This window comes from Cucumis melo, chromosome 6 (assembly GCF_025177605.1).
Source record: "Cucumis melo cultivar AY chromosome 6, USDA_Cmelo_AY_1.0, whole genome shotgun sequence".
NCBI classification, from domain to species: Eukaryota; Viridiplantae; Streptophyta; class Magnoliopsida; order Cucurbitales; family Cucurbitaceae; genus Cucumis; species Cucumis melo.
In genome coordinates this window covers 32583046-32599752 of record NC_066862.1, presented here as the reverse complement: position 1 = coordinate 32599752, position 16707 = coordinate 32583046, and the positions used below count along the sequence as shown (strand labels likewise).

Genomic DNA, 16707 nt, shown 5'->3' with positions numbered 1-16707 from the left:
TTCACAAACTTAAAGAATGAGTCGCATATTCCCTTTATTCAAAACAGAATCTTCATTAGTCTTATTTCATCCTCTCGTTGCCTTCATTTCCTAAATCATCTTTGAAGCCTTCATGGTTTGTATCAAATGAAAGTTTTTTGCAATAATCAATAAAACTCAAACCCCTTTTTCCTATCAAAATTTCTCCCGATTTCTTCATCATCATCTTTTCCACTACATTCCTCAAGATTATGCCCAATGATTCCACAATGCCAACAAAACCCCAACAACCATTCATACGTTGACGTTGAGTTTGTTCATACATTGACGTTGAATTTGACCACACAACGTATCGATTTCGTAATATCAACGACAATTTTAACCCTCAAACTTTCTTCATTCCACAATCAACATTTTTCTTAAATTATCAATTGATCCAAAAGCTTAAGCCAGTGGATAAAAGAGTTTTTTAATGGAATTGACTTTTTGTAAAACCATGAGAAATTTGTTGAAAAACCACTGAACTTGCTTCAAGATTCAGGTGGTATCAACATCGGTTTCGAATGCAAAAAGAAATAGGTTGTTATCATTTTGATGACATAAAAATTTGCCTCTAATTCCCACGAAGGTTGGTAAAATCTTGAAGGTCAAGAATGGAGAAAGAACAGAAGAGTTTAAAAAGTCTTGAATTTTGAGTTATAATATCATTTTGGTCCCTGAATGTAAAGTACATCATTTTTTAATTTGTTTTGAGTGAAATTTTCTTCTGCCAATTCTATTTCCAATTACGTTATATTTTTGTCATCTGTTTTCTGGTCTGTTATATATTTTCAAAAACCCAACGGAATTTGTTGATTGATTTACATGAGAGAATAAAAACACACCATTAGAATAGACCATTATGATAAATAATAGTAAAATCACAATTAGTGGTTTAAAAAGAGTATCAACTTGAATCAAATTTCTTTTAATGGAAGCACACGAACGTAAAGGAACCGAAATGGTATTTGAATTTAAAGTATTGTCTTTTGTAATATAAAACATGAAGTATTACTTTTAGCTTTAAACTGAGCTATTTTTAAAAACAATTCTAACGATGGAAACCAACAAATGAGAAAGAATGAGAAAGAATGTTACCATGGACTTTATTTGAACTATGCTTGGGTTGGTAATGGTCTCAAGAAGTTACGATATGTCACACCGATCGAGCATATCGGCCAAGGTTATTCTCCGAGGGAACCGTGGCGGCAGCCTCAAGATCATGGCATCTTCAATATCTATTGGTATATGTGTTGCTACAATAACAATCCCACCTTTCTTTCTATGTTCAGCAATGATGTATTCCAGCAACTTGACCCCATCATCATCTAATGCAACTGAAGGCTCATCGAGCAGCCAAATCGGTCTATCGATTGCCAACAATCTTGCAAGTTGCAGGCGCTTACGTTGCCCCATCGACAACATTTTCGCCTTCTCCTTTGCCAATCTTCCAAGCCCCATCAGCTCGATGGCAGGCATTGACCTGCCATGCTTCCCCTCAAGCACCTCAAACCACTGAACGTTGTCAATGATGGTAAAGTTCTCTTTAATGGCATCTTTAAGTGAGAGCCAATTCAGCTGAAGTTTGTATTGGTGGAATACTCCAGATTCTGTAATGTCATGCCCATTCCATAGGATCCTACCGGCAGAAGGTCGGGAGAATCCGGCTAACATTCGTAAGAATGTTGTTTTGCCTGAACCATTGGTCCCTGACAGCACGAGTGCACTGCCATCATGGATCGAGACGTTAACATTTCTAAGGATTTGCTGGGCATTACGCATACAGGACACCTGGTCGAGTAGAAGCCGAGGAAGTGGCGGTCCTCTAAGAGACATCGTCCTGAGTTTGCTCTTTTAGGCTCAGCTTCATATGAAACTACATTCACCAGTACTTCCTGTAGTAGACATTAAAAGGGTGTTCGATAAGGCATGGAAGTAAATAAATAAATAAAAATTATGTTCAAACTACCAGCAAAAGATTCAATGATCTCAATATTTGTAAAGCCAAGAAAAAGCAAAGTCTAGAAGCTGAATGGAATTTGCCAAAGTTATGAAGAAACAACATTTTGTCAGTACAGCCAAAAAATAAAATAAAATCCACCTAGTTTTTCATAGTTTTATAAAACGTGGTACAATTTGTTATCAAGTCAAAATCATCCGTGCATAGAATCTGGCATAGATGAAGAAATGAAATAATGAAAGCAGTAGAATTAGGAATTGAAAAAAACTATTTTTTTTTATGAAATACACATGGAACACAATTTCATTGATGGTATTAAATTCGAATAAACTATTAACTTACCAAAATTTATGAACATGACAACAAAACTTAACTTATCAAAACTTATAAACATAACTAAACTTATCAGATTCCAACCGAACTATGATTTTATTTGATCTCGTTTGATAATCATTTTGTTTTTTATTTTCTCTGGTTTCTCACAAATTTTTTTGGTAAGCTCTTCATCGTACAGAGAAGTGAAAACACATTTGAATTCAAAATCAAATTTTAAAAAACACAACCTCGTAAAAGTGTTTCTTTAAACCATAATAGAAGAATCGAGAAGAAACAAGTATAAATTTCAAAAACAAAAAACAAACCATTATCAAATAAACCTACTTTGTTTATTTTCAAAAACTGACTTGGGTTTTGAAAACATTTTCAAAATAGTAGATAATAAAGTAGAAAAGCTATAAGTAGAAGTAGTGTTTAGAAACTTAATTTTCAAAACAAGCTAAAGGCTTTTTTAAATAATGAAAACAGATAATAAAGGCTTTGTTTGGTTTTTGGTTTTGGTTTTTGAAAATTAAGAGGACAAACACCATTTCCACTTCCTAATTTATTCATTCGGTTATCTACTTTTTCACAAATGGTTTTAAAAAACAAGTAAATTATTAAAACATACAAAAAAAAAGTAGCTTTTAAAAATTTGTTTTTGTTTTTAGAAGTTGGCTAAGAATTCAATCATTGTACTTGAAAAAGATGCAAGTCATTGTAAGAAATGAGGAGAAAATAGGCATAATTTTCAATAATTAAAAACAAAAAAAGAAATGGTTACCAAACATAGCCAAAATATTATCAACAATGCCTAAACCTATCAAATTAAAACGAACAATTAAACTTATCGAAACCTAAGAACATAACATCAAAAGGTAACTAACTCATCATAAAAATGAAAAAATAACACATTAAATCAAGACAAACAACTAAACTTATTAAAACTTGTAAGCATAGCATCAAAACTTACCAATTAAAATTTATAAACATAACTCCTAGATTTAACCTACGTTTCAAAACCGATGAGCGTAACATCCAAATTAACTTAGCAAAAGTTCTAAACATAACAACTAAATTTAACTAACTTTTCAAAACTTGCGAACGAAAAATTAAAATTAATAGAAACTGATGAACACAACAATTAAACTCCAAGTATCATGAATACAAATATTGAAGAAAAAAATCAAATTGACACAAATAGCCAAACTTATCAAAACATTAACATAATAAACCTTAAACAAATTTTAAAACTTCACATGAGAATAAATACTTACTCGTCAAATTAAAACAAACAATAAAACTATCGTTCCAATTTTATCGGATGTCCCTGAAGGGACAAAAAAACAAACAATAAAACAAACGAGCTTATCGTAAAAATGGTAAACTTGTAAATTTTAAACAAACTAAACTAAAAGAAACATGAACATAACAAAACTTAAACATTATGGGTTGGCCTAGTGGTAATGGAAATATAAAAGAAGACCAAAGAGACAAGAGGTCATGAGTTCAATCATAGTGGCCACCTACCTATAATTTAATATCCTATGGGTTTTCTTGACACATAAATGTTGTAGGTCAGGTGGGTTGTCCCATGAGATTAATCAAGATAAAAAAACTTATCATAAAAATGAATACTAACTTGTCAAATTAAAACAATCCACTAAACTTATAAAAATATGAACATAACATCAAAACTTAATAAATTATCAGAACTTGTGAATATAAAATTTTTACTTAACTAACTTATTAACACATGAACACAACATTCTTTAAAAAGAAATGACTTTCATTAAGAAAAAAGATGAACTAATCCCGCAAAAAAGAGAGCCCTCCCAAAGAAAAGAGATCCAATTAAGCAAAATAGTGCCTATAGAGTAATTATAAAAATAAATAAATAAAGGTAAAAACAACTTCTTTGAAGTCGAATCCCAAAGAGAAACACGAAACCTAATAAGAACCCCAACATCATTGGGATCCTTTTCCAACCCTCTAAACACTTTGTTCCTTTCTCCTACACAATTCCACTGGATAGCATACACTTTCATATTTAAAAGAAGAAGAAGATAATAGACAAAACCTTCCCAACCACAAGAGACAACTCTTCTCAAGAAGTGGTAGATGAAGGAGGAACTTCCTGAATAGAACACCAATCGCCCTTTGACGGGCAAGCACAAAACCAAAACCTTGAAAGAACAAATTCAAGATAGAGTCTGCAAACCGCAACTCTAAAAGATGTGATCCAGGTTTTCCTCCAACTTCCGACAAAAAAAAAGAAAAAAAAAAAAAAATAAAAAAAAATAACAAGTCAACTAACAAAGATATCCTCCTTTAGGCCTGATTCAAAGTGTTCATGTGTCCATGTAGAACTTGCGAAGTAAAGAATTTCACTTTCTAAGAATTCTTAATCCTCCAAAAGGCTGAAAAAATAGACATACCAGAAGGAGAACGAGAAGGATCCAACAGACAGTGGAAAATGAATACATGAGAATCCTTACAAATTGCCAGGATTCAAGGCGCGCAAATCCTATATCCTGCCTAAAGTCAAAACTCGCCCAAACGACAACAAAGAGATGACAATAGTTGCTTCTCTACTGGTCAAAGAGCAACGAAACCCAAAGGAAAAGAAAACTGAACTCCCTGACCAAATCATAAAGTTAAAAACTAAATGATTTTTAAAGAACAAATGACAAAGATGGGGAAACGTGGAGCAGAAAGGTCTATCCCCTAACCAGTAATCTTCCTATAAATATGTTTCCTTACCCTCTCCTACCAAACAACAGAAGAAATGGGAAAAGGGGGGAGCTCTATAGAAATATCCTTCGACAAATTCCAGTACCTTTAACCTCGCTCGAACAAAACTCCAAGGAATGGGGCTCATACTTGCTAGCAATGGCCTTGTGCCGAAGGGTAGTAGAATCAAAAGAAAAATGCCAAGCCATTTAGCTTACAACTAAATTTATCAGAACAAGTCAAATAAAAATAATTAAACTCATCACACCAGCATTTGGTGAAACCAACATAAACAAGTAAATCACATCTCGTACCTTTCTACATTTGAATTAATGAAAGGCTATGCCTATCATAACTTAATGGATAGTTACAGAATCTAATCCTAATCTTCAAGACATCGTACAATATTAAGGAGTGCATCTTATTAATAATGCCATCCAGAACAACTTATTCAATTTGGTACATAATCCATAAATAAATTACACTTTTCTTATCACTTCAGTCCCTTCGTTTACAAACTCTAACCAAATTTAAAATTTCATATCAATCTAATAAATTGGGTTCATAATCCATAAATAACAATTTTTCAAATCAATTTATTCATTTCCTTTGCAAATTTTAACCAATCCAAAACTCCAGATCAACGGGACTGACCTCAAATAACTTTTCAGTTAGGCTGGGAGGAAGGGAAAAAAACAGTCGAAGAAGGAATGAATGTGATAATTTTAGCTCCACAAATTCCCAGATATTTACAACTATAATAAAATTCCTAGAGTATGAAATCAAACAGAAGAATGGAAAAAAAAAAAAAAAAAAGTCGATTGGCATATTACCGGCGAGGAAAAGATGGAGGGCCGCACAGTGATGGACGACCAGAGAGGCAGATGGTGAGCGATCGAGAGAGAGAAAGAGCGAGAGCGGATCTATCGACTCCGGCGACCAAGGGGGGTGGTGACTGAGAGTAAGTAAGAGGCTTGGTGGGTGTAGGTGGACGACGGCGATTGAGAGGGCATAAATCGTGGGTAATTGTCAAAGGACAGATTACGGGGGAGAAGAGGGGTTGGCAATTTAGATAACTATTCTTGTTTTTATATTCTTCCCTCAAAATTACCAAAATAAACTTGTGCAAAAATTAATCTTTCTCTAGCTCCAAACGGGTTGTGTTCGATAATCTCGATCCAACTCTTAACATGTAGGTTAGGTTGGATTGTCGATTTGTATTATTTTTCCTCTTCATTCCTAATGAATAATCACCAACATTGAGACAATGAACACCAGAGATGAGAGGTCGAGACGAGAGAGAGGGTGAGTCAGAGATGAGCCATGACATGAAGAATGAAGTTGACCGAAATAAGAATGAGGTGTGAGTTCGTGACCTACTTCTTTTTCCATTTACTAAATTAATAATAATAATAAACTAGTTGTATAAATATAAATATATAAACATAAATATACAGGGAAAGTTTCCTAAATATAAGAAAATAGTGAAATATTTATCGTCCTTGTAACAAAGTCTTAACCATTTTTTAAATATTTCAGGTTTGTCATTCTATCTTTTTCTTGTCCAAGCGACTTTTAATCGTCTCCTTCTGTACTAACGTTTTCCTCTCTACTGCTGCGATTTCTTCCATTTTTTTTAGATGTGGATAACCAAATCTATTTCTTTCTATCGTCTTTTTTGTTTTTCTATGCGTGCATGTCCTCTTTCTTCTTTTTCCTTTTTTCATTGACTGCATGTCATTTCAATGAATGCATGCCATCGTCTTCCTTTCTTTTTTTTTACGTTTAGATTAGGTAATTGGTGTATAAGAATCTTGAAAATTTTTGGTTAATTTAAATTAGGGTAACTAAAAGATTGTGTATAAAAATATTCAAAAAATCGTTTATACCAAATTTTGAAGAAAAAAAAGCCAAATTTAAACAATCGTGGCTAAATTTAAACAATGGTGTAGCCAAATCTAAACGATGGTGTAACCAAATCTAAACGATCTTATACCCAAATCTAAACGTTCATATGTCAAATTTTAAAATCGTTTAGATTTGTAACAAATTAGTCAAATTTAAACGTATTCGCGTTACTAAATATATTACGTGCATTGTTGACGGGACATTTTTGGTATTTTACACGTTGGGCTTCTGGGCTTTTTCCATTTTCGAAATTGTTCTATATAGTGTAAATATTTTACCGCTTTTTTATATTTTCAAAAGATCCCAAATATATATATATATATATATATATATATATATATATATATATATATTATTAATATTAATAATAAATTAATAATATAAATATATATATCATTAATTCATGTTGGGTTAGGTTAAATCAAAATTTTTATAGTCTAGGCTATTCGAGTGGTTAGGTTACAACCTACTTTCCACACTCACATAGGTCTAATAAATAAGGGTCAATTCAACCCTATATTTTTTGTTGGGGGCTAACCAGAAATTTAAACAAATCTAATCAAATCAGATGGCCAAAACTAAAATCTACAAATCTAATATAATCCATTGAAATTAACACAAATCTAATATAAATCCAATACATATCTAATTAAAAGGTAATGAGTCACACTAATTTGTGGTTTTTCTAATCCAGCAATATTAGACCTGATGATGGACGAGGACGGTGGTAGATATTTGCAAAATTCATAGATGGTTCCAACGACCACAAATCATGGCATATGTCTACAAAAGGTTGAAGCATTGTTAGTCACTGTATGAGATCATCATTGTTTACGGTTTTAAATTGCATTCTAATCTATTCACACTAGAAATTCACTTTGGTTAGGTTCATTAACTCACGTCCTTGAACAATTCAAACTATTGTTAGTCTTGTGGGTTTAATACTCGGGTTACCACTCATACACCTAGTCAATAAATAACCAATAAAAAGAACAGGGCTTCGCATGCAAGTTAAAATAAAAAGAAAAGGGCTTTGCAAAAAATTTATCCCATAAAGAAAAGGCCTTTTATGTGATTGACATCGTTCTGCAAAAATTTATCGCAACTTTCAGCTCTATAACAACCCCAATAACTAACTGTCTACTGTTTAAAGAAAGAAGGTTTTTCATTAAGAAAATTCAAAGAAAATGACTTTTTGGATGAAATAAAACAACAAAGCTACTTTTTTTTTTTTATTTATAAATATCTGTATGAATTTTTAATATATTGGTATTATGTAATCATTAAAGATATCTCTTCTTTTGAGCAATTATCTAATCAAATCTAATTTATCTAAATAGAATTCCTAATAAATTTTTTTTTATCGATTTTATAGATATTCGATCATATATCTAGATAATTATCTATATTGTGTACTGATTTCTACTTACCACCTCTTTCCCTTTTCATAATGCTTTCTATTTTCTACCTACTTTAAATTAGTATACAACTTTGGAAAATTTTGAAACATAGTCCCTTTTTATTTTATATTTCAAAAGTAGTATAACTCTAGAAAACTTGTAATTTTGTTTTTCTCGGAGTCAATCTTGACTCCGAGATTCTCCCAAAATTAAAAAAAAAAAAAAAAAAAAACTCTTTGAAGGAAACTTCTCACTCTCCCCGACCGAGTGTGCCACTTGGAGAGTGCGTTTTTTTATTAAAAAAAATAAAAATAAAAACAAAGAAGTACAATGTAACAAGACACTTTGGATATTATAATAGTTTTTGCTTACAAACTTTTGTTCCTCAAAAGCATTAGGAAGAACAACCTTAAAAAATGAGGATTGTGCAACGTTTTAACAGGTGGTTTGACTATGTCATTTTGCTTGCGACTAGAGGAAGCCACGAAGGGAGCTCTTGTTCAAGAAATTCCACAATATTCTTCCATCCATGACTAAAATTTGAATTTTAAACTAATCTACATTATATTTGTGTTAGAGTCTTTATGGTGTGTCTATCAAACAAGTCAACCAACAATCTTTATGATCCAATAGACCAACTTTCAACACACAAAAAAATCTTTTTGACAAAGTCTGTTATTGTAGGAAGATGTCGGAGGTTAAACTCCACTTGAAAAAGTTAAATGATTTTCTTATATATATTGACTAAGAAATGAATAGCCCAATAAAAGTGATGGAGGAGCTTCTGGGTTGGTCATCTTTTTTTAATTTATGACTAAGATATTTTTTTAAAAATGACTAAAAAGTATCTAGATCTTAGTTTTTAGTTTCTAATTTTATACTCGAGAACATCTCAATTAACCTTAGTTCGAGAACATATTACATGGTGCTTATGTTCAACTTTAGCCCACTAAGTGTTTAATAAACTTCAAACTTTTAATAAAAAGCACACTATGTCAATGACGCATTCGACTGAGAGAGACAAATAAATTTTCTTCAGAAAATTTTTAAAATTTGGTAAGAATGCTAAGAAAAAGAAAATGACGAGTTTTCTAAAGGTGTGCTATTTTTAAAATATAAAACAAAAAATGTTAGTTTTGTCAAATTGGACTTTTACGTGCGTTGTTGGGGGATTGAACCTGAAGGAGAAAACCATTTTTCCATAAACCCTATTTCACCTTCAGCCACACACCCTCCCACTAATAGCCACTGCATCCCGCCCGGACACACGCCGCTCGTGCCCGACACAGTATCAGCGGCGGCCGCTATATGCTGCACTCTTATCTGCCGGATTCTCATCTTTCGGACGAACTCGACGCCTCTCCCTCCCTCTCACACTCTCTCGCTTCTCCAAGCAATCGGAGCTACTTATCTCCGTTGTTGTTATCTCAGAAATAGAAACAGTGGTTCAGCCCCCCTGTTGGTGAGATCCTACCGTCCCTCACGCCTACTGCCGCTCATTTTTTAAATTCCAAGGTTTTTATTTGTTGTTTATTTATTTTTCCTTTAAATTTTGTTTGTTGATTTATGTTGAGTTATTCTGTTCACCTACGAAGAAGAAAATGAAAATAAAAGTGCGCTGGAATCGAGAATCTAAATTGAAAAGATTTAAATTTAAATTGTTATCTATTTTAAATTAAATAGCACAATACAATGACCAAAGGAAATAAGAATGGAGTTTGCTTGAACATAGAAGACATTATCTGTGCGTATTGCGTATGAACTGGCATAGGGACAGCTTGAATTCAATTTTTTTTAAAAATGATCTCCTGTAGGGTAAAACTAGAAAAAAAAATTTCTTCTTTTTTTTTTGAAGTTTTGAATCTTAGCCAGTCCGACACCAAATATTTTTAAAGTAGAGAAGAAGAATATAAATCACAACTGATTTCAATTTCGTTGTTTTATTTATTTATTTTTCCATCTAAACACTTGGAATGATTTCAAATCCAGGAGTTAAGTGAAGGAAACGGCGCAGGCTGCCATTTCTCTCAAAAGTTCGAAATAGGAACTTTAGTTCTAAAGAACAGAAGATTAAGATGCCTCTTTACGATGTTATGCTTTTGATGAAACCCCATGTAAAGAAGGAGGCTTTGTTGGATTTGGTTGCTAGAGTGGGCAAGCATGTGTTCAGGAGAAACGGGGTTGTCTGTGACATTAAGTCATTTGGTGTTGTCCAATTGGGTTATGGTATTAAGAAGCTTGATGGAAGATACTATCAGGTGACTTTGAAATCTGTTCTTTCATTTTTTTCTCAATGAAAGGTGTTTTTATCAATAAAAAAGATCTGTTATTTTACTGTTGTTGAAGCTTTTATCCATCTTCCTTTTTGTTGTTCTTGTAGCTTGGTTGTATCTTTTAATCTCATTCATATTGTGTCAATTAAGCATAAATGCATTTAAGCAACATATACGTTTATAATTGTATTGTTTCAAAGGTGATAAAAGTGGCTTTAGTTGACTTAATGGGTTTGATTAAGATGGAAGGAATAATAGTTTCTTTTGATTTTGGTTGCATCGAACGTCTGAGTAAACCTTTATACAAAAGAACTACAAATCATTAAATTGTGGATGCATTTTGCCATATTACTTGTCAATTGTTAATGATTTAGCTTTTGACGTTGGAATTAATGTCTTTTTTCTGTGTGCGGGAGGGGGTAAAAGGACAGCTTGCACTGAAAATAAATGAAAGAATACAAAGAATACAAGGGGAATTCAAAAGGAACGGCTGAAGGGGACCTCAATCAATCCAGAAAAGAGCTTTAGTCAATCAAAATATGGCTAAGGCCTAAAGGAAAATTACAAAAGCCTTTACAAACAAAAACTCAAAGATAACTATGAAATTTATTAGCAAACCGAACTCCCTTACAAAATTTTCAATCGCTCTAAGAATTCTATTGTTTCTTTCACTCCAAAGCCTCCAAAAATAGCACAACAAAGCTTGCTACCCTACATCGAAAAGGCGATTGGAACACACAACTCAACAAAATCTCATCTCCTAGACTATGTCAAACTAAGAGAGAAAGCCTAAACAAACCACTTCACAACGATTTAGCCAACTGATAAGACCAAATGAGATGATCCAGATCCTCACTAGACACTAAAAAACAACTGACTAGAGAACTCAAATGAAGGACTAGGACTCCAAATCTACCTATTAGTCATTTCCACCAAGCGAGAGTAAAATCACCAAGTAAAGCAAGGAGGGTGAATGGCTATTTCATTTCTTTATGGAGACGCTGAATGACCTTTGCCTACTTTGAAATAAAAGGAGTACTGCATCTGCCACGAATGACTTTCTATGTCAGAATTATATTTCTTTGTGTTTTATTTTAGCCCCTCTGGTATTGTCCTTAACATCCTAGAAGTAATGTTATGTGAATTTGTGATTTTCTTTCTTGCGAAGAAGTAGATGTGTCTCTCTACAGTTTGAGGCTTCTGTATGTTGACTCTATCTGATGCTTTTCACTGAATCAGTGACCGTAATAGGTCCTCTTGAACAATTGAAAAATTTTTATTAGTTATTGTGGCACACATTTCTTCATTTAGTTAGTGAGTCGCAGGCTACCCAGAGGGTTTCTAGCTTGTTAGTCCATTTGTTTAGCTCAAATTTAGCCAATCCTACATGTCCATGGTTCAAACCTCTTAATTGGTATGGGGTTCAGGTTTTAAAGTTTTGTGGGTTCTGTTTGGAATTGGATTGGATTCAAATAAACTGTCTATAATTGAAGGGAACGCCAATTATCTATAGCCTTAATTTATAAGAGTACTTGTACATTAAAAAAATTTCAGTCTTTGGTGAAATCCTATTTTCTGGGGGCTTAGGATTTAGGTGGAACTTAGGTGCTTTTAAAACGTCATAAAGAACTACCAGAGGTTCACATAAGCCAGGACAGGGAATTTTGACCAGCAATCATGATTCCTCTGCCCATCATCAAAAGTTGTTTATTCATTTCCTTATCCATTGAATTCCTTCTAAACTGTACGTTCAGACAGTAGTTTTAATTATTATTACATGGCTGACAGTAGTTTTAATTATTATTACATGGCTGAACCAGACGCAAGACCTGGTACTACCCATTTCGTAATTTGTATAAATCTGGGGGAAAATTTAGGGTCTGGTCACAAACTCAGATATCATCCCAATACAAAGTATTACTGTTGTTGCTAGATATCATCCTAATACAAAGTATTACTGTTGCTACCAACAGTTATCTTTGAGAAGTTCTAAAATTTTCTCACAACTGGATTTAAAGATCCAAGGCCGTGTACCACCATTCATAACTTTTTTTGCTCAATTGAACCAACCAATTGAGCATGCTATATACTTCCTAACAAGAACAAGATCTGAATTTATTATAATGCAACTATAAGAAAATACAAGATTAACACAGTTATAAGACACTTGGTATCCTCCATCTTGATTACTCCCATCCAAGCTCTAGATCACTCCACAAGATAACCTCCTCACTCACTTACCCTCCCCCTACTATCCACTCTTATACAATAACTACCAGTAACTTCTTGTCTATCTAATTACTCTTATACCCCTTAACCAACACAAACTACGTATCTGGTTCCTAATCCATGCCCAATCTGTCACCCATTTTATGCCTCGGATACTCACGTTGGAAATGCTACCTCTAATGAAGCTTCTGATCTTGAAACTCCAATCACCTAGCCACTTTATTCGGAGGCATAATCATATGATCCTTGTATATTTTTACTAATTAGCCTAGCTGAATATCACTTGGTGCTATTAGACCTTTCATTTATACACAGTTGGAACTATCAAAAGTGGAAGCCCCTATTCAAACCCTGACGTGCATCATGTACCCAATATCTTAAGGGGCATTTGAAACAAGACTATCGTAAGACTGTAATAACTACCTCTTACTACAATAAATACTATTTTTTACTTCCAATTAGACAATAAATATTATTTTGTACTTCCAATTAGTGGCAGTTAACACTATTTCAAAACCCTCATTTGCTACAATATTTACTATTTGCTATAATTAACTATTTTACATTCATCATTTTTTATTTTTTGTTACAACGTTTACTATTTTCTTCTCAAACTAAAATAGTTTATACTCCAAAAACAAACTATTATAAGTTAGAATCCAACTATAATAACCTAGAACTATAATAGCCAACTTCTTGCTCCAAATGCCCCCGTATTGTTCTTTAACTACAACTTGTTCATCGGATGTATTGTGAAGTTTCCTGACTTTGTTGTTCCTACAAAAGATTGATCTATTTGTTTATATGTATATCTGAATCAATTAATGATATTATTACTCTTTGTTTTATGGTAAAGGGCCAACTTATGCAGATGACGATGATGGCTACTCCCAACATGAACAGGGAGTTGTTTTACTTAAACAAGGAAGATCGATTGTTGCGTTGGATTTTAGTGAAGCACCGTGACAGACAATATGGTCTGGAATTCCTTAGTGAAGATGATGACAAGAGTGGACCTGGCCAATTTAGTCGACTTAACTTGATGGGTGATGAAGATGATGACGACGACGACGACGATGACGACGATGAAGAATACGACGTGGAACAAGAAGATACAAAAGCAGAGTGAATTTTATTTTACCAGTCTCTATTTTCATGGCCCAACTTTCAACTTGTTGACCTCTTGTACCATTTTTGGATTCTAGACAGACAAATAAAGAGGTCCATAGTTTCTTTAGTTGTCCTTGTCCATATTATCTGTTTCTCAGAAACAAAGATCCATAAATGTCTTTTACTCAAACTTCCATTAGAATGGGATGTTTTCCAGGTCTTGGATTTCAGCTCTAAATGAAAAGTTCAAGAAATGAATATCCTTGTTTGTCTTTTAAAGCTGTTCTACTTTATTCTTGCTTTTATATTGAATGAAACTGGAGCAAGTATGAGGTTTGATGAAGATCTGGTTGAGATCATCTAGGTTTGTTTCAAGTGATGTTCAATTCAAATATGGTTATGGTTGTGGTTGTGGTTCTTGAATTTTTATTTGTTTTCTTCTAATGAACATCGTGTTTGAAATTAAAAAGAAATTTAATTTAATTTGGACTTCATGCTAGAATTATCAAGGTATGTATATTAGTTTAAAGTTCTCTTCTGATTATTATTATTATTATTTTAAATTTTGATCGGGAGTTCTTTTCTTTCATTTATCCCAACATTTGAGAGTGATTTTCCTATCTTTTTATCCAAATGAATTAAAATATTCATTTTGGTTCGAGCACCATTCGTCTAATTACTCTTCGATTAAGTTTATTAGACTATATCTCAAATTTTACTAAATCATAGTAAAAGTTCGAAAATGATGTTTTAAATAGACAATTTAGGTTTATTGTTTTCTTCTCGAAAAACTGATTTTAGTGATGTGAGAATTTTGAGGGCATAAGAAGTATTAAAAATAATATAATTTATTAAGTTTTCTATCAAAAAGCTTTCATAGCTCAGTTGGTTAGAGCACCCGTTTAGTAAGCGGGAGGTCTTGAGTTCGACTCTCAATGAAAGCATTTCTTTATATTTTTTATTGGAATGATAAGCATATTAAGGTACATCTTGATAGGAATTAAAACCAAACTTTAACCTATTAAGATAATTCTTCAATGAATTCCAATTGTAATCGAAAATCGTTTAGATGTAATTTTGTTAACTAAATGCTAAATAAAAATGAATGGCAATGAAATAAATGCTTCTTGTAAAGTTGTAATATTATGGATGGATTATTAAGTTTAGATTAAGGTATAATATAATGTTATTTCCTTAGAATAAAATGTTGAAGCAATAAACACTTTATGTTATTCATTTAGGTTTACTTTTCTATGTAATAGTCCTATGAACCACTTCAGTATAGTATTTATTGTTGTCATATTGTTGTAATATTTTGATAAATTATAATGTAATTTTCTTTTATCTCTCGAATTATTATTATTATTATTATTTTTTTGCCTTTTTTAAAATCAATGACATAATAATAGTCGTAGGATCTTTCCAGACCTATTAAACGTCTTAAATTAATATACGTGTGTTGTTGTAGATAAACTTTTCCTAAAATGAACTTTCCTCATCATATATCAACAAGATAAATCAATTAAATTAAATTAATACCAAAACATCACATTTCTTTTATATCACAAACAAAGATACGTTGTATCTTAAAAAAGATTACTGATAAATCTATTTTGGAGACTTATTAATGCCTCTCCTTTACACGGTCTCCTTCATTGTTAATCGTCGCCTCAACCCTCGTCCTTTTCATTCTACGTTACTCTTTAACCATTTAATATATATATATATATAGATACATACTATTATTACAGTACACATGTTCCTCTCATTCATTATTAAACGACTTATTTATTTATTATAAATTTATTTTGTAGAACCAAAAGAAATTTAAATTCTACTTTTGTGACAAATAATAAATGAATGTAGAATGAAAATTTAGTACTAAAAAAGTTTATTTTCCTCGACTCTTATTCAGAAGAAACAAGCCTTTCTATTAAAAAATAAATTAGATAATTGATATGAAAAATCAATTAATTGAATCGACCAAAATATAAAATTTATAGACCACTAAATATGATACCAAGACAAAACATTTCTAAAAATAACAAAGTGAATTAAAATATTTACAAAATATAACAAAATTTCATATTCTATTTTTGATAAACATTGGTGGAAACTAATAGAAGAAGCCTATCAGTGATAGAATATGAAATTTTGCTATATGTATAAAACAATAGATATTAAAAAATAAGAACTAAGTTTCGACTTTCTCAAGAGCATAGAGACTTATTTCAATCATTAGTTTTTGTTAAAACAAAAAACAATTTTAGGCCTCAAACTTTCATTAAATGAACAATTTAGTTTTTGAACTTTCCTTAGTAATAATTTAATCTCTATACTTTTAAATTTGTAGCACTAGTCCTTCAACTAAAATAAGTAACAATTTAGTATTTCTACTTTATGATAGTTAATGATTTAGTATCTATCGTGAAATAAATGGTTAAGAGTTAATCAAATTTCTCACACTCTATTGATATATTGATCGAGAATTAAAGACTAAGCTATTACCCTTAATTTGAGAATTTTTTACTATACGGATATTGTTACAAATTACAAAATATATAGATTAATTGTTAAGCATTGAAATTTATAAATTAAAATCATAACAAATTTGAAAGTATAAGAATTAAGTCATTTCAAACTAGAACTTTAGAATCTAAATTCTCATGGATGACTTTACATAATGACTTATTTTTATTTTGTTTTTAGTTCGAAATTTTTTAAAAACAACATATTTTAGTCAAAGAATGATGAGATGTGA

At 31.9% G+C, this 16707-nt stretch overlaps 2 protein-coding genes and 1 non-coding gene across 4 annotated transcripts; 2 read left to right on the top strand and 1 right to left on the bottom strand.

The window, feature by feature from the left end:
• Window positions 1-966: 966 nt before the first annotated feature.
• LOC103491084 (ABC transporter I family member 1) lies at window positions 967-6110 on the bottom strand. Its single transcript, XM_008450910.3, has 2 exons — window positions 5860-6110; window positions 967-1913 (listed from the first exon to the last, which is right to left on the bottom strand). The coding sequence occupies exon 2, from the start codon at window positions 1852-1854 to the stop codon at window positions 1165-1167; it is 690 nt and encodes a 229-aa protein (XP_008449132.1). The 5' UTR covers window positions 1855-1913; window positions 5860-6110; the 3' UTR covers window positions 967-1164.
• A 3370-nt stretch (window positions 6111-9480) lies between these two features.
• On the top strand, window positions 9481-14225 carry LOC103491085 (uncharacterized). Of its 2 annotated transcripts, none has more exons than XM_008450911.3 (3): window positions 9481-9849; window positions 10324-10592; window positions 13693-14225. In XM_008450911.3, exons 2-3 carry the CDS (start codon window positions 10410-10412, stop codon window positions 13963-13965), a joined length of 456 nt encoding a protein of 151 aa, XP_008449133.2. In that variant the 5' UTR covers window positions 9481-9849; window positions 10324-10409; the 3' UTR covers window positions 13966-14225. The 2 variants fall into 2 exon arrangements, with proteins under 2 accessions (XP_008449133.2, XP_008449134.2); XM_008450912.3 differs by having other exon boundaries at window positions 9486-9796.
• Window positions 14226-14816: 591 nt separating this feature from the next.
• TRNAT-AGU (transfer RNA threonine (anticodon AGU)) lies at window positions 14817-14890 on the top strand. Its single transcript has one exon. It is a non-coding gene; the product is annotated as a tRNA-Thr (tRNA).
• The last annotated feature ends 1817 nt before the right edge of the window (window positions 14891-16707 follow it).

What these genes read in the sequence shown, in the direction of transcription:
- LOC103491084 (XM_008450910.3), bottom strand. Translation starts at nt 1,854, where the DNA reads ATGTCTCTTAGAGGACCGCCACTTCCTCGGCTTCTACTCGACCAGGTG.
- LOC103491085 (XM_008450911.3), top strand. Translation starts at nt 10,410, where the DNA reads ATGCCTCTTTACGATGTTATGCTTTTGATGAAACCCCATGTAAAGAAG. An exon ending in TTGATGGAAGATACTATCAG is followed by an intron (nt 10,593 to 13,692) that starts GTGACTTTGAAA and finishes TTTATGGTAAAG; the next exon opens with GGCCAACTTATGCAGATGAC.